At 46.5% G+C, this 18,305-nt stretch overlaps 1 protein-coding gene across 1 annotated transcript in view; it reads right to left on the reverse strand.

Annotated features, from left to right (window-relative positions):
- XYLT1 (xylosyltransferase I) overlaps nucleotides 1–11,646 on the reverse strand; it is a 215,457-nt gene extending 203,811 nt beyond the window's left edge. Inside the window, exons 1-2 of the mRNA XM_008573422.1 lie at nucleotides 11,623–11,646; nucleotides 10,898–10,936 (exon numbers count right to left, since the gene is read on the reverse strand). Coding sequence (XP_008571644.1) covers nucleotides 10,898–10,936; nucleotides 11,623–11,646 — 63 coding nt within the window. The remainder of the gene's footprint in view (nucleotides 1–10,897; nucleotides 10,937–11,622) is intronic.
- Nucleotides 11,647–18,305: the final 6,659 nt, after the last annotated feature.

Below are 18,305 nucleotides of genomic sequence, written 5' to 3' on the forward strand. Positions count from 1 at the left end.
TTTTCAAGAAACTGAGGCACAGAGAGACCAGCAGTGTGTGGAGGTCGCACGGCCAGTGAGCAGCCAGGTCCTCTGCGGCACAGCCCACGACTGAGTGGCTGCTCGGGCTGGCTGGGTCTAGGCTGCCCTTGTCCACATGGAGGTGAGAACCCAGGAGGATTCAGGATCTTGCCTGTCCAGGAGGCACGACAAATACGATGCCCAGGGGCCTGTTGTGGGAGGGAAATAAGTGCACCGAGCTGGGTGGGGACTTTTATAAACAAGCAACCCCGTGCACAGGGGAGCTGGTATTCACATTTGCTGCCGTCTGGAGGCTCAATGGGATTTTCCCTTCCAGGTTTTCAAAACTCTTCCAACCCCACTCCCCCACCCCCCAAAACCAAACGATGCCCAGGGGCCTGTTGTGGGAGGGAAATAAGTGCACCGAGCTGGGTGGGGACTTTTATGAACAAGCAACCCCGTGCACAGGGGAGCTGGTATTCACATTTGCTGCCATCTGGAGGCTCAATGGGATTTTCCCTTCCAGGTTTTCAAAACTCTTCCAACCCCACTCCCCCACCCCCCAAAACCAAACAAACTTCTTTAGGCCAGACAGAACCCATGTGCAGGTCAGAGATGGCCACCAGGAGGCCTGTGGTCTGACTGTGGGTCAAGGGCCACGTAATGAGAAAGTCACTTCCTGTCCCCATAACTGGTGCCCAAGCATGATTGGAGCCATGAGCGCGGAAACCGGTCGCCTAGCCAAGAAGTCTCCTGAAGCCCCTTTCATAGCTGGAGGTTCTTTCTTAAGTCACTTCCTGTCCCCATAACTGGTGCCCAAGCATGATTGGAGCCATGAGCGCGGAAACCAGTCGCCTAGCCAAGAAATCTCCTGAAGCCCCTTTCATAGCTGGAGGTTCTTTCTCCTAGCCTTGAGCCAGCTGGGATTTTCCTTTTCAGGTCAATAAAACTGTATTTCTGTCCTCCGCCCCACCCGTCTGGCAAGCGCACCATAGCTAACTTCAGTTTTCCACCCAGTCCTCTTCTGTTCAGTGGAAAAATAAGAGCTACAGTTCCCAGAATAAAATGAGAAGGGGATTATTATTATTAAGCTGCTCCTTTTCAGAAAGGCGATGGAACCTGGCACAGAAGCAGGCACTGAGTTGGGGGTAGAGGGGGCCCCATCTCTCCATCCTGCAGGACCACTTCGTCTGGAGAAACAGTGACGCACTGGCCCTCCCGGTTGGCTCTCAGAGGCACAGAAAAGAGGCAGTGGCACTTCTGAGAAATCAGATTCAAATGCTAGGACTATTAACATTTCCTGGAGGTGTGACAGAGAATGACAAACGGAGAATTTGCAGAGTCTTGCTCACCGGCAAAAATAATCTGTCTTCTCTGTCTGTCTGTCTGATCTGAGCTACAGGAAGAAGCTGAAGGCCTGTTCCTGCCTCCCCCCACCCCACAGCACCCCGTGCCCTAGATAGTAATCCCTTCTCTGATGAAGAAGCTCTTTGGTGCCTGTGGCTACGGCAGACAGTGACTAAGTAACAAGACTCAGAGCAAACTGTCCAGTGCTTGGGGCATCTCGTCTCACACATGGGGGTCCTCTCATAGTTTATTTAGCACAGGGGTGTTTAGAATGTTTGTTTCTAGGCTCATTTTGGCAGGGGGGATGTTGTCATAAATAGAATGACAGCTATGATCCTTCTCCAGAAAAATGTGCATGCAACCAACAACTGGGCATTCAGTTTCAAGAGCTTCACTGTCCCCTCGTCCCAGTTCTGGGACCTTTCCTCAGTCTGAAGATGCCCTCCTTTAAAAAACATGACACAAGATGACCGTGACCCACCCTGGGAAGTGCCATTGGCAGTGCTGAGTCAGTGAGGGCCTGGGTCAGGGTCCTTGAAGGACAGATGCTACTCTCCTAGGGGGTAACTGAGGACACTCTATAAAAGGCTCGTTATAAGGAAACCAACAGGGAAGGTGCTGTACAGCAGGGCTAGTCACTGCCAGAGCTGCCACCACCCTGGGGACTGCAGAGGAGGGAGCCTGGAGAGAGTAGCTGTAGCCAGGGGAGATGGCGGCCCAACAGGAGCTGTGGTCCAGGGAAGATCGCCCCCATCCCATCTGCTCCCACCCTCCCATCTCCTGTCACTGCCTCCCCTTGGGTGAAGCAATGAGAAGTCCATGTTGACATAGTCCATCAAGGTCAGCCTCTGGGGGCCCAGAGAAGGAAAAAGAAAGGCGGAGAGTGGTTGGGGGCAGAAGATGCCCAACACACTTCCTCTCTCTAGTGCCCCACATGGAGACAGATGGAGGATACATGAGGAAGACAGGACAGACTGTTGATCTTCCAGCTGAGCCTTGACCTCCCACTGCCTCTGAGCAGCACAAGGAATCCTGGTCTGCCACTAAGGTGCTGAGCAACGGGGCATGTTGTTCAGCCACTCTGGACCCTGGTGTTCTCATATGTAAAGTGTAGAACCCCGATGAGCCCTAAAGTGTGGGAGTCGTGGCAAGAGCTGCAGGAGAGAGGACTGGGCTTAGACCCTCCTGCAGCCACTCACGAGCTTTATGGTCTTAGACCAGGCAGTTCACCTCTCAATGCCTCAGTGTCTTCATCTGCAAAAGAGGAGGAGAGCACCTTCCCCAAGGGCTGTGGTCATGATCAGACGAAATCATGCATGTAAACTATTCAGCAAAGTCCTAGGCACATAGAAAACACGCAACATATGTTACAGTAAGCAGCCTCTAAGATCTCTCCAGATCTCAAATTCTACAAGTCTGGACCCTGCCTACGGCTTTTTATGTCCCTCAGACACCTGGACCTCCCTCATGCTGCTATTTTATGTGAAAGTGATTTTCTTGATTGAATTTTCTTGGTAACCAGAACGTGCAAACCCAGCTTGAACATTCGAGCATTGGAACCTTCTCTTTTATAAGCTCCCCAGTTTGCACAGCCCTGCCCAAAACCCCCATGGAGAAGACAGCCTAAGCCTTAAAGATCTTGGTACATGTGATATTTATGCCAAACGTGAGCGGTGCCTCCTCGCTGAGCCTCCAGCTTGTAAGTCGATACAAATCGAGAGACAATGCCTTGTCACTCGGCTGGCACTGGCAGCACCACGGGCTGTGCCTCCGTGCTTGAAGTGAGTGGGGAGGGAGGGGGTCCCCTCCTCAATGGCAAATCACTCTGCTCACTCTCTGTAGGGCAAATTCTGACATAGCCTGCACCTTAGCTCTGCATCCCCAAATTCACTTGGCATGGACAGAGGTTTCCAAAACAACTACTTTGGATTGCCAAGTGAGTGATCTATACCTATATCTTTATCTATATCTATATCCATATCTAATTATAATGCATGTCTAATCTATATCTAATTTATATCTATATCTGTATCTAATCTATATATCTAATCTATATCCATATTGAATCTATATCTATGTCTTAGCAACACAGCAGTGAAGGTATTTATTTGTAATCTGGCTCTAGCCAGGTTCTACCACTTACTGATCATAACTTTTAAAACAGAACTTGGTCTCTCTGGGTTTTCAGTTGGCCCATCTGTAAAATGGGACTAACCTGTCTTATGGGGTTATATTTCCTGAGAAAAGAAAGCTAAACTGCTAGATTCAAATCCTGCTCCATTCGCTACCTGTGGGCAAGTAACAACCTCTTTGTGCCTCAGTTTCTCATCTGTAAAATGGGGATGGCAGTGATGCCTCCCATATGGGATGCTTATGAAATGTGAATAACTGAATCCACATAAAGAACTCACTTAGAAGAGTGCCTGGCATGTAGTCTCAGTTCTCAATGAATGTTAGCTAAGAGTACTAAATTTATGAGTACATGTACAAGGTACAATTCCCATCTCAGAGCAAACATATATTCAGTGATGTAGTCATTATTGACAAGGGCAGTCATTTTAATTGTTCTGAGTTAGGAGCTAAACTTAAACCTTCAATGTCTTGGGCAAAGTCCACTCCCGCCAACAATAGAGGAATGGTGATCTTAACATGGTCTATTTTTTGACATGGTGCGTGTTACTGCACTTTGGGAACCTGCCAGGTATTTGTGGAATGTTGCATCACACACTGACCCTAAGTCATACAGAGTAGAAAGGAGCTTGTGACCATGGGACCAGGTATCCTCCCTGAGAACGGTTTCACTGCCAAAGTCCAGTGTGCCTGTCCAGTGAGCCAAGTCTTCACCCAGGCAGTGGTCTAGCTGGTCACCTCCCTGCCCCCATCTGGGCTAATTAAAGACCCAGCAAATCAGAGCCAGAGGAAAAGATCATGGCAAAGATTCGGCCCATCCCCAAACCAGTCTTGTCTGCTCCAGAGAGGTTCTGCTCCCCCAAAGAGGCTGAGGGGAGGAAAGCAGATGGGCTGAGGAGCAATTTGGTCTCACCGTCCTCTCAACAGATGCTGGGCACCGTAAGAATTAATGGGCTGGAGACTCAGGTAAGGGCCATTCAGAAGCTCCCTGATTACTCCAGAAACCACTCTCTATGGAAGAAAAGGTTAATCAAAGCCCAGAGCTGAAACAGCGGCGAGCAGACAGCAATTGCTTTAATCCCAGGTGTGGGGGAAGAGCTTCAAGAAAAAGAACTTTGCACAAAAGAGGCTGTGGTCTGCCTCTGAAAGAGGAACCAGGCCTCAAAATCGAGATATTTCAAAGGTCTGCTCCATCAATCCAGAGCCTTAGCCAGCCCCTCTCCAAACTCCAGCCAAGTAGCTGGATTTTAATTTTTTTTAACCCTGCACATTCCCTGCACTATTGAACCATAAATCTCTTGGGAAACCATCTCTTCTGATGACATTTTTTCCTTCATAATGATCCCGCAAGATCTGCCTTTTACACACATTACGCACATGCTCATTTGTGTCATGGGTCACTGTGTGCAGAGTCAATCACTGTCAACGCAGACCTAGGCACTGTAGGGGATGAATGTGTCATGGCCAGAGCCTACAGATAAGTAGGACCTTAACCAGAGAGGGTGACGCTTGAACACCAACGAGAGAGCACCAAGGAAGTCACAATTGCAGATTGGAAGTGTCCTCATAAAATAAGCTGTCCACAAAGCAAGTAGGGTGATACTAGGGTTTCTCAGCCTTGGAACTATTGACATGTGAAGCCGAATAATTCTCTCCTGGAGGGAGGGGTGCTTTCCTGTGCACTGAGGAATGTTAAGTGGCATCCCTAGTCTCTATCTGCTTGACGCCAGTAGCACCCTAAACCCCAAAGCGATGACAATCAAAAAAGACTCCAGCTGTCCCAAATGTCCCCTGGTGGGTAAAATTTCCCTGGCTGAGAACCACTGGCTTACACTGAAGCCCAAGTTCAGCTGAACATCAGTTAATTAGCTAATGACAACCATTAGCCACATTTCTGACGTTAGCCCCCATGTCAGCACAACACGGCTAAGATCTGAAACTGGATAGACCTCTGGCATGTCCAAACACTCCCACAGGACATCAGTTTGTCTGAACGGCCCGGAATTTAAGCCCCTTTTCTTCTCTCCCACCTCCTCAGTCCTCTTTTCTCACCCTTGCCTGATAAGGTAATTCCTTATTCATTGTGACATTATAATTGACACAAAGGCATTGAAAGAGCTTAACGGAGCTAAAACATTAATTGATTCTAAGGAAAACTGGCATTATTTTTATAGGAACCCAGACATAATATGCAAAAATTTCAGAACACTATTATTGCAGTCACTCTTTCTTAACTGTTAGCTCTCAGCTCAAACTTCACCTCCTGAGCTCAAATCTCACCTCCTGAATTCAAGCCTCACCTCCTGAGCTCAAACCTCACCTCCTGAATTCAAACCTCACCTCCTGAGCTCAAATCTCACACCTTGATCTCAGATCTCATCTCCTCCATTCAAACCTCACCTCCTCAGCTCAAATCTAATCTCCTGAGAGAGACTTTGCTGAACAATCTCCTTCACTCAGCCTAGTCACCCTCTCTTACAACTTGTCTTATTTCTATTCACTTATTACTACCTGAAATTATGGGTGCATTTATTTGTTTGCATATTTTCCATCTGACTTCCCCAACCAGAATGTATGCTTTGTGGGCAAGGGGTCTTCTATCCTGGCCACTGCTTATCCTGAGCATTTAGCACAAGGCCTGGCTTCCACATGGCCTGAGATCTGTTTATGGAATAAGTAAATAAATAAATGGATTTACGTAGATATAATTTTTAAAGTATTCGTTTCCCTTCATATCCACTATTCATTTTCAACATGAACTCTGTTCACAATCTTCATGGCCTCAGTATCATCTTTAAATAATGTGAATGTCACTCCCTCTCCTATACCCCCAGTTAGTTGATCAAAGAAATTCAAGCACCCAGCTGGTTTTGAAAACTGAGAAGTTAGAAGTCTGATGCCCTAGATCTTCAGGTCCTGAGAGGGATCTCCACATAAACGAAGGTCTGCTCCCTTCTAAACTGAGCCAACTTCGCAAATACCCAGACTGACAAATCTTTACTCTACAAAAGAGCTCCTTTATTACAACTCCCAAGGTATCTCAGTGTTTGAGTAGGGCCCATTAGCTAATTGACAGAGAGGCTGCTGGGGTGGGGAGTCGGAGGCAGAGAAGCTAAAATTAAATGACAAGAGGCCTTGCCAATTGGAGTGGATTCAGAAATGATAAACCGTCTGGGGGATCAATGAGAGAATCAAGTAATAAGCACTCACATTTATCAAAACACTGTTGATGTGCTGGGAGATGTTTTGTTTTTGGTTGTTTTAAAATAAATTTTATATTGAGTCCATTGCTTAAACCATTGTACCCACAATCCTATATCTTTCAAAAAATTACTCACTGTGTAAAGTATTCTTTCTATCTGCCTACCTACCCGTCACCCATCTCTCTACCTATATATCTAAGAACATTTATAGGTACTTGTGCAAAGCACTCTCTGTCTGTCTATCTATGTATGGACCTTGGGCTGCATATATCAAATCCATCCCTCCAGCTTTGCCTGAGCATTAGCAAATCTTTCTACTAGTCAAGGCAACTTTATTTTCTGGCAAAAGAGAACAGAAGTTAAAATAGATTCTGATGTCATACAACCCTGAGTCTGACACTCACCGATGCTATACGCTTCCCATGTGACCTTGGGCAAGTTACTTAACCTCTCTGACCCTTAGGTTCCTCATCTAGAAACTGAGCATCATAAGAACATCTGTGTAACTATGGCATTTAAGAATTCAATGGGAGAAGTGAGTTCTTGGAAAAGGGCAAATGTTAGTGAGGGTAGGGATAATGATGTCACCAAGCTGCTAAACAGATTCAAACTCCTTTCACACATTCTTTTTTTTTTTCATTTCTAGGTCACCTGTTGCCAGATAACTGCCGCCTAGAGACCAGAGAAGCATTCACCACTGCAAGTCAGGGCTTCCTTGGCACACCCCCAGGGGCAGCCTGCTGAGGGGTGAGCTCACACCAGGACCAAGCTGCTAAACAGATTCAAACTCCTTTCACACATTCTTTTTTTTTTTCATTTCTAGGTCGCCTGTTGCCAGATAACTGCCGCCTAGAGACCAGAGAAGGATTCACCACTGCAAGTCAGGGCTTCCTTGGCACACCCCCAGGGGCAGCCTGCTGAGGGGTGAGCTCACACCAGGAATTTAAACCTGCCTCAGCTTCCTCATTCTATTAATCTGGCCGTTAAGCAGAGAGAGTCCTGCTGATGCCAACAGATGCAAAGCTCCACTGTGTTGATGGCAAAGAGCATTAGAGGAGACCTTGGCAGCCAATTAATCCATCTCCCCCAACTTAGAACAGCTGCACGGGGACAGATTAACCAAGCAATGGGTGAAGACAGATGCAGTTAATACTAAGGAGAGAGGGGGTGCATGGAGGAAAGGGCCCCTGGGCGCCCCGGGGCAAGCAAAGCTGCTGACATGTGTGCAAGGACGTGGCTGGCGGTGAAATCTAACAGGCAGGCCCACCTGTGGCACCTGGGCTCTAGGATGGAGTGGGCAATGCCATCCTTATAAGCAAAGAGCACTGGGGGAGGAAGTAGGAACTGACCCAGGGCTCAGGGTGCATCTGCTGCGTCACCTCTGCAGAGTGGGTTCTTCTAAGCTTGGTCACATCCACCATCTTGCTCACAGCAAATGGGTAACATTTGGGGCACCATTTCCTGCCAGAAAATCTTCCCCTGTCTGTCTTGCCTGACCTGCCTGCAGGCAGCTGAACAGGATCCCATCATCCACCCCACAACAGGCCAAGGCCCAGCACAAAGTCAGACCTGGTGCCAACACTTACAAAAGAGCATTTGCACTTTGGTTGGGTTCCAATGTCTAACTCGGGAAAAGACAACAATATCCTATGGCTCCCCAAAGACCGAGAACCAGATGAGACTGATGGAGTGTTGTTTGGAGACAAATTGAGTCATGTCCCCGATGGCATGGCACAAATGCAAAAAGTCGTATTGTGCCACTGCAGCCTGCAGATCGAGGCTCAGGTCCCGTGGGCTAACAGATGTGACTTAAAGAGTGGTCATTGTGTGGGAAACAAATTGAGTCATGTCCCCGATGGCATGGCACAAATGCAAAAAGTCGTATTGTGCCACTGCTGCCTGCAGATCGAGGCTCAGGTCCCGTGGGCTAACAGATGTGACTTAAAGAGTGGTCATTGTGTGGGAAGAGCTGTCACCCTCATAATGTGCTGGCCAAAGCCATTGGCACGTGACTGCTCTGTCCCATGAAGGTTTGGAAGGGCTGACAGGGTCGCATCCAGGAAAGGATACAAGAGGGTCCAGGACAGAACCATCCCAGAGTGCAGCTGCTCTGCCCCCAGGAGATACGATTTGGTTCCCAGAGTTCCAAACACAGACTCTTTGCCCCTGAGTTACCTGAGTCTAATTGGTTTTCCTTCTGGGGAAGAACTGATAAAAAAGAGATGGGCCATCATTTTAAAAACACAGCTTTGAAGTTCTCTCATTGGGTAGAAAGAGGAGAGACATCTTTTCCAAGAGTGCATTTAGATGATTTTAGAGGGCACTCAAGGGAACATTTTAATTTAATTTTCATAGTTTAATATTTATTTTAATGTTGTACAAATAAAAATACAACTAGCACTTCAAATTTGTTTTTTCACCAATGTTATTGCTTGAGACGGTGTTTCTCAACCTTGACTCGCAACACCAATGGCATTTTGGGCTGGATAATTCTTTCTTGGGGGGATGGGGGGCTGGCTCATGCATTGCGGAATATTTAACCACATTGCTGGTCTCTACCCGCCAAATGCCAGTAGTACTCCGCACCCCCCCAAACAGGTGAGACAAATATCCCTAGGGGTCAAAATCACTTCCTGGCTGAGAACCATTAGGCTAGACTAGGACAGTCTACTACTGCAAGTAAAGTAAGTAGAGGGAAAATGTATTTTTAGGTGACTCACTAGAATAGATGAAATTCACACGTGGCAAACATGGCTAAGGGGGTTTGTGAATGACAGGAGGGGAAACACTAGGCCAGAGGAGGGCCAAACAGGCAAAGGAAACCGGATCCTTCTCCCTGTCAAAGTCACACCTGCTCCTGTGTCCTTCCTGCCAGCACTGTTGCCTGGTCATCCCCGGAGCCTATGCAACCACATGTGTGTGCCGGGGAAGGAGAGGCCGGACAAGCACAAAGAAACCCTGAGGATCTGCTTTTCTCACCACTTCTGGCTTTCCTAATATTCTGGCCACCCTGAAGCAGGGTGGGTTTGTCCCTCTCCTCATTCCCCTCAGGAAGACCCAGGCAGAGAGGCCAGAGAGACAGCAAGGACCAAGGAGGAAGTCAAAGAGCAAGGGAGGCAGGTGGTCTTTGCCAGTGTGCTCCAGAAATCCCCACGGAGCTGTTATCCTTCCCTGAAATGTTCAAATAGCTTTGACTGTGTCTGACTCCTGAACACTGTCTTCTCTGGGTTCCTGAATGGGATCCTTCCTGCCTTTCTTCTCTCGTTACTGTCTGACCGACCCACAGCACTAAGAACACGATCAATCCAAAGACACAGCCACTTCAGATCCAGTAGGAAAGGTAAAAGTTCTATTGGTTTAAAATGCTAACACTCACAAGCACTTAGCACGGACTGCTGACTTTATAGACATCACTTCCTGTAATTCTCAACCCCAACCCTGCAAGGTGGGCACCATCACTGTGGTAATATTCCAGATGGGAAATTGGCGGTTCAGAGGTTAAGTGGCCCCAGCAACATCACAGGGCTAAAGACGCAGAGCTGGGATTCCACTTGATTCTGTTGGGCTCCAAAGCCCATACTCACAGTTACTGCACTGTCTTATCTTCCAGGAAAGCAGAAAGTAGACAGTAAGGGCCATGCCCTCCTCTACAAGGCCCACTGGTCATCTGCCCCACATGGAAATGCCAATGAGATCCGGATTTTTCAGAAGTGCCTAACGTGTAAGCAGACGGAAGACGCAACTTCCTTCCCTGGCAGCTAGGTCCTGCTGCCTTAACTGCCAAGGAGAAAAAGTCCCCAAATCCACAGACACAGAAGAGCAAAGTTTTCCCACTTTCCAGTCCCCTTTGTCTCTTCTCTCCCTTTGCATTTACCTCCTCATGATTGCTGAGCAAGAGCAAAGGACAGAGGAAGAGTCAGAAGAAACGGTTATGGTTCTGGCCACAGGGAAGAGGTGCATTCAGACACCTGGGTGCGTATGTGCACACACACACACCCACACAATTACACACACGTGCGCACCATCAGTGTGTGTACACACGTGTGCTTGCATGTGCATATCCAAATGGCACAGGAAAACAGTCTTATGTGATTATCTAGCATTTCTGAGCCACAGGGCTGAAAGGATGCATGGGGACATAAGGATGCGAAGACCCTAGAGAGCTGGTGCAGGAACATCAGGGCAGAGATAAGTGACAAAGATAGGGAAGTCCTCACCTGGGTTTCCAGGGTGATCAGCGGACTTGGGTGTGGATCCTGTGAAAGAAAGGAGAAAACACACATGAGCAGTGGGGAAGGTTAGCTTACAGCAAATGAGTTTTCAAATAGAGAGTGCAGCCCAGCTCTGTCTCCCCAACTCTACAAAGACATCAGAACAGCTTGGTGCCCCAACACTTCCTTCCCCACCCAAGTGATGAGGAAGACTCATGTTTTTTTGTGAAGAGGACACCCACAGGGCGATCATGCAACATGAAGTATATGAAAAGAAGAAACCAAGCCCCCTGGCCCAATATCTCCAGTGTGTTCAAATCCTCTCTATGAAGAAGTTGTATCCATAAGAGGATTAGAAATAAACCTGAAAGAATATAAAGACCCTGATTAGGGGCAAGCCCATCAATTTGGATCTGATCTGGGGAGAATGAGAGAAGGAATGAGAGAGAGGAGCTTAATTCCTGGTGTGAGTAGCACATTCCAATGGGCTGCGGAAGATCATTTTCGGGCCAGAGAAGGCCAGAGAAACGTTCTATTCATTCACTCTCTACAAAAGCCAATTGACTGGAGATGCTTGGTGTAATGTCTCAGGTCATGAAGCGTGAACTCTTAGGGTTGGGGGAGGGACAGGGTGGGTACAGAGGACAGGACAGACAGAAGGGGATGGTGTTCAGTGAGTGGTTTCCAAGGAAAACAGAAACCCAGCACATCAAGGCTATTTTTGTCCACACCCTGTCTGTCCTGAACATAACCATCTCGGATTCATCTGCAAAAATAACCTTAAGCTGCCTCTTACAAAGAATGGGCATGATTTTACGGCCTGGGAAGTACAAACCCCGTTTGAAGATTTGCTTTATCTTAGCAGATTTTCCAACACAGGCTTCTAGGAAGTCATACAAACTAGCACCAGGCCACTGGCCATATCATTAGCAAGATGGAAGAATAGGGAAAATGGAGCACTCTAAACCCCTACTCTAGGTGTGTTGACACTCATTTTTTGATCCCTGTTCTATGACATGTCTATAATGATGCCTAATTCTGATGAGCCTAAGAGGTAGGAGCTCTTGAACATTTTGAGCTGTGGCCAGTTCTGACCTTTCTTTCAAGATGAGAACTTCATCTTCCCCTGAATTCTCATTTTGAGCCCCATTTCCCAGCACCTCTCCATTGATTTTTTGATCCCTGTTCTATGACATGTCTATAATGATGCCTAATTCTGATGAGCCTAAGAGGCAGGAGCTCTTGAACATTTTGAGCTGTGGCCAGTTCTGACCTTTCTTTCAAGATGAGAACTTCATCTTCCCCTGAATTCTCATTTTGAGCCCCATTCCCAGCACCTCTCCATTCGTGGAGTCAAAGGAAGCTGCCAAGAGAACATCTCAGTCTAATGTCCACATTCTCCCAGGCACGGAATATTCCTCTTACCTAGGAAAATACAGAGGTGAACGCTTTCTCCCTCTCTTTGTACTCTGCAGCCTTGGCCCATAAAGGAAGTTGCAGATGTCTGGAAAGAAATATTTCAAGCCACTCTCTTCCAACCCTTAGCAGCTCCTTCCCAAGGGGAAAGAAGCAGCAGGTATGATCGGTGAGAGCCCAACATTCACTGAGCTGCTTCTATCGAGTGAGCTGGGTCCCTGTCCTCTGGCCAGCTCCTTCATCACTCGCATGCAGTAAGTGACAACCCTGTACTTCCTGCGTCTCTATGTTAAGCAAACACGCTGGGCAGGGCCCATTTTTGTCTTTGGTTTGTGGCTGGCAGTGTGAGTCAGACCTTTTCCGTGCTGCTCAGTGAGTGAGAGCATGTGACATCTGCTCTTAAGGTCAGAGTCAGCCTTCATCTGTCTGTCTGTCTCTCTGTCCATTCAGAACCCAATGTCTTGATTTTGATTAGAAGGTAAGAGGCTGCATCTCAGCCTCAAAATTAGCTTCATTCTCTAAGCCATGTCCTCACAAAGCACTGCAATGGGGTGTTGGGTGCATGCCCAGATTAATTAAGCTGTACTTCGCAGTCCATTTGATTATTGTGTGGGGTTTATGCTTCATTGGTCAGAATCCCAAGAGGGTGAAGAGGGGAGAAGGCTGCCCTGAACCCTTAAGAACAACTTCACTGGAAAAAAGACCTTCCTCGGGAAGGTCTGATCACTGATCCACCGCACAGTGAGGCACCAACTCTTCATTTGGTGTTCCAAGCTCAGAGACCCTATCAGTGCTCAGTCAGGGGTCCAAGAGTTATTAAAAGGCTTCTGGAAGATGAAAGTACAATTGCTATCTATTTAGCAACTTAATTAACTAGCCAGGAAGAAGATAAAGTACTCACTAGTGGCCACATCATTAACACTTAGGATTCACTTGCCAACCAAATTTTGCTCTCCTCTCCCTGTGCACACTGGAAATGCAAGACTCTCCCTAAACAGGCTCAATCCAAAGGATTCAAGGTATGATTACATATCTGTGAGGTCTCACTTTCAGCAACATCCTCCCTAATTGGAAAGGCTAACGAAGTGGAACCGGGTCAATGACGCTGTCTGCCTAATCCATCGTGTCTGTCTAAACTGGGACTCTTTGGCTTACAGAGTAGAGTAAATTCCTGTCCGTCAGAGGAAAGGCTCCTGGAGACCAAGAGGAATTGGCAACATGCTCACACGCTACAGTGGAGCACTTTAGAATCTCAATGCAGGAACCACGGAACCTCCAAACACAAGGAAAGCCCTTTCATATCATCTATTGCAATGACTAAGATGCAGAAGTCAAATGGGGAACTAGGTAGAGGGAATTAGTAACCCTCATTCTTCAAAGCTCCCTATATCCACGCCCTCTGGTCATGTGACTTTGCAGTTCTTTTGCAGTGTGTTTCCACAACCCTTAAGCTTGAACTTGGCTATTTGACTGGTTTTGTACAGTGGGAGGTTAGCAGATGTGACATACGCAGGAGTTTGAAATATGCTTGGGTGATGGAACATGCTCTCTAGTGTTTTTGCCATGACCCCAAGAAGAACATGCTCCAGGTAGCCTGCTGGTCAAGGAGGATGAAAGACACGTGGAGCAGACCTACACCCAACCTGCAGCTTAGAGTTTAGATCAGCTGAGAGTCAAGCTTCAGCACAGAGAAAACATACGCTTGTTGTTTTGAGCTGTTGAGTTTGGGGGTCATTTGCCATACAGCATTATTTTGGCAAGAACTAACTGATACACTTTTCAAACACTGACCTTGAGAGAACCAAAAACTATTGTTGCAAACAGTCACAGCCTTGGGACCTAAACAATGCGTGCTCTCTTTTCCTAAGTCTGCCATACATTCCAGGAAGCTGAAATAGCTACAACTAAGAGTTATCACATATTGAGGGCCTACTATGTGCCAGGATCTGTGCTAGCTGTACCGTTCCATCCAGCAAGAAAATACTTGACCATGAGGATCTTGCACTACCGAGTTAGCCTCCAGCCCTCTTTGCCAAACACACCAGTCCTTCTGAATTTATTATTTAGATGCCATTACAACCACATTAAAGGAACTGATCACTTAGAATCCTCTTGCCCTGAAATACAGACTATTTTTATCCCTCTGGTTTATTCTTAACTTTATCCCCTGGGCATATACTTGACCAAAGCTTAGAACAGTTGAATACTAGTCATAACTGACATTTGTTAGGTTCTTACTATGTTACAGGCACTGGACTTAACTGCTACATGCATACATTTTAATTACTCCTATAATAACCCTAAGAGGTAGACACTATCATTATTGCCCACATAGAGATGTAGAAATTGATGACCAGAGAGATTGAGAAACATGTCTGAGACCACACAGAAAGTGTTGAAAGCCTGGATTCAATCCCAGCACCCTACACTTGAGAAACCAATGTTCCACTGTTTTACAGCGGCTCTACTGGAGAATATAATCTCACCTTAGACAGAGTAATCTTGAAATTTGGATAATGTCTATCAAAAGGAAAAATACCTATAGCAAATAAACAGTACTACATTAACAAATACTAAAATCCTTTCTTAGCATCTGTATTTTTTTTAAAGGTTGTGGACATGGTTGATAGAAATTAGCACACGTATCATGACTAAAAACAGAACGCAGTCACTCTGCCACAGCAGGGAACTGTGTAAAGTTAGCCAAATCAGTCCACATGTGTTTACTGAGTTCCGACTCAGTGGCTAGCACTATGCCTGGCGGGCACCCTGAGGAAGACAGAAATGAGTTTAAAGTGACTCTGTGTACATGTCTATTCCCAAAGCTAACTGTTTAAATAAGAGGCAGGAGCCTGATTACAGGTCTTGGAGAAATGAATCTTGTCTTTACCTTACAAGTCTTGCTTGTAAGACCGCGAAGCCAGGCTCAAATAATTTCGAGCCCATCAAAGCCAAAGGCCCAATTTTAACAAGCAATTAAGGTTCCATAAAGAACATAGAGGAGGAATTTGTTCATTATTATTCCAGGCATGCATCAGACATATCTGGCTCTCCTGGTAGATTCTGAGCCCTGAGCTAATAAGCCTCAGCCATTGCAAGGGGCGTTCTCTTTCTTTCCTTTGAAGCTATTAGAAGATAGAGTTTGTTCTTGGGTGTTAGGTAATGGCTTTGGTGTAGAGATGACAATCCAGTGACTCATGCCTTCAGGGCCAGATTTTCCCATGAGGCCCATCAAATCAAGGAGATAGATGACAGCCCCTACACTACAACCCCTGCCACAGACACCCCCAGGGAACACTTCAGAAGGCCAGCTTCGTGCTCTCTCCCCAAGAGCCTGACTGGGGAAACAAACAGGAATCTTCCACCATCAAGAGACTGAGCCTAACTCCTAGCCATCATCAAACACCAGGCACCTTGGGAAATGCAAGGAGCTCTTTGTGGAATCAGACTGAAAGGAGCAAAACTCACAACACATTCTTGCCTGGTGGGGAAAGGCATCATTGGAGACCAGCGACTGGAAGCTGAATTTGGATGCCAAACTAGAGACCTAAATGGACACTATCACCTGTACTACAGGCCCGACATGGAGCAAAAAAGGGTCATTCAGTGGGAAAGAGTGCAGGTTTGGGGGTCAGACCCAAGTTCAAACCATACCTAACCACTGTATTAGTTTGCTTGGGCTGCCATAACAATACACAGACTGGGTGGCTTAAACAACAGAAATTTATTTTTTCACAGCTCTGGAGGCTAGAATTCCAAGATCAAGGTGTCTGTAGGTTTGTTCTCTGCTGAGGCCTCCCCCCTTGGCCTGCAGAGGGCTGCCTTCTGCCTGTGTCCTCACAGGGCTTTTCCTCTGTGCATGAGCCCTGGTGTCTCTTTGTGTGTCCAAATTTCTTCTTCTTATAAGGACACCAGTCAAATTAGATTAGGGTCCACCCTAACAACCTCATTTTAACTCAATCACCTCTTTAAAGGCCCTGTCTCTGAATACAGTCACATTCTGAGGTACCAGAGGTTAGGGCTTCAACATATGAATTTGGGAGTGGACACAATTCAGCCCATAACAATCACTTATTACCACCTGTGACCTTGGGCAAACTTCCTAGCTTCTATGAGCTTTATTTCTCTCATTTACATGATGTGAATAGGTAGGACTGTATTCTGCAATAGAGCTACCATAAGATAGTGAAGCACAGAATTTATTGTCTGCAATTTCTTTTAAAGGAGAAGCATCACTTTATCACACCAGCTTAACAAGTGTCAATTCAAACTGTCCCAGGCAAACCCAGATACATGGTCTCCTCCATGTCTTGAAAATGGGATACCACTGATATCACGGGTTGTTTTAAACATTAAGTAAAAATAGGTATTTCCAATGTCTGGAACATGGTCACAAGCTCAAAAATAATCTTCCCTTTGCTTGCTTCTTCCAGGCTTATGAAAGCTAAGACAGCCCTCAACACCCGATCCTACGAAACCACAATTCTTCTGAACTACAAGTTATGGTAGACACCAACTAAACCCATCTCATGTGATGGCAGTGAAATGAGTAAATTTAGCTAATTCATTTTGAATGTTTACCTTGTGCCAAGCACATGAAATACTTGCAACCTTGCCAAAGGAGGTATCATGTACCCCATTTTATAGATCAGATAGAACTGATGCTCACGGAGGATAATTTGCTTAAAAACATGAGGCTAATGAGGGATAGAGCTAGGACCAGCAAACAGGTTTGTAAACTGCTAGAAATAAGAACCTTAACCAACATCTTGGTACTTCTCAAAGTATGAACTTACGAGTCAGGATCCCTGGGCAAGGATCCAAAGAATCTGCACTTTCATTAAACACCCTGGGGGAATGTTATGTACACTGAACCCGAGAGCCTCTACCCTACACCATGGGTAATGCAAGATGGAAAGCATCCAAGATGACAAAGAATAGGCCCCTACCTGTGATACCCAGCCAGTCACCAGGTGTCTGATGCCTGCCTGGAACTTGTAAGATGGCTGGTGTTCATGCTCTGCGACACCAAGAAATTTCCATGAGAATAGGCCCCTACCTGTGATACCCAGCCAGTCACCAGGTGTCTGATGCCTGCCTGGAACTCGTAAGATGGCTGGTGTTCATGCTCTGCGACACCAAGAAATTTCCATAATGGGTGTAAGGTGTTCCCTTATTCCCACTTATACGGCAAAGGTATCTCTCCTGTCCCAGAAACCTGGTCATCACCCTCCTTTTTCCTCCCCAGGGATGTGTGACTCTTTCTCAACTTCTTCTTGAAGTCTAGTTGCAGCAATCAAGGTGTCACATAATGGGGCTTTCTCTTTAGATGCCCCTGTGGGACTACACAGGGAGCTTCACTCATGTGCTGGTGGCTCCCGAGATGATGGCAGGGCGAGTGCATGGCAGACAGCGTTCGGTGATGAGGGAGGGATGCTGGAGACACCGGACCCTACTTGTCCTCTAAGAAAGACTGCATTGAAACTGTGGATGCAGGCCAGAATCACACAGCGCTCACCTTGTTGAAAAATGCTAACTCACCTTCAACTGGGGCTCAGGGGAGAAATGGAAATGGAAACCCCAAAGAGAGGGCAAGGGGATTCTTGGTGCTTTAGAGAGATGTTGGCAGGTATGTTTAGGCCCTTCACACTGGGTGCATTTCTCTCTCTCTCTCTCTTTCATATTAAAAGTTTTAGAAGTTTATAGTTCTCTTTGCTATTCTGCATTCTTTGCATATTTTTCAGCCCAGACTCCAGAAATGAGCAATAGAACCTCAAAATGAAGCTCAGGCCTTAGGGTTGGTAGTTAATCACCCAAGCCTTGGAAGATACAAGAAGCCACATACACATGAAAACTAGGGAATTATTCTAACACTTCCTCAGCTTGCCGTGTGTATCTTTAAGAGCAGTTAACAAAAATCAAAACCATTGTATACGACATTTTGTTCTGCTGTTCTGCGTGTGCCCCAAGAGGTTTTGTAATTCTTTGAAAAGTACAC

Source organism: Galeopterus variegatus, unplaced genomic scaffold (genome assembly GCF_000696425.1).
Source record: "Galeopterus variegatus unplaced genomic scaffold, G_variegatus-3.0.2 Scaffold921, whole genome shotgun sequence".
In the NCBI taxonomy this organism is placed as follows: Eukaryota; Metazoa; Chordata; class Mammalia; order Dermoptera; family Cynocephalidae; genus Galeopterus; species Galeopterus variegatus.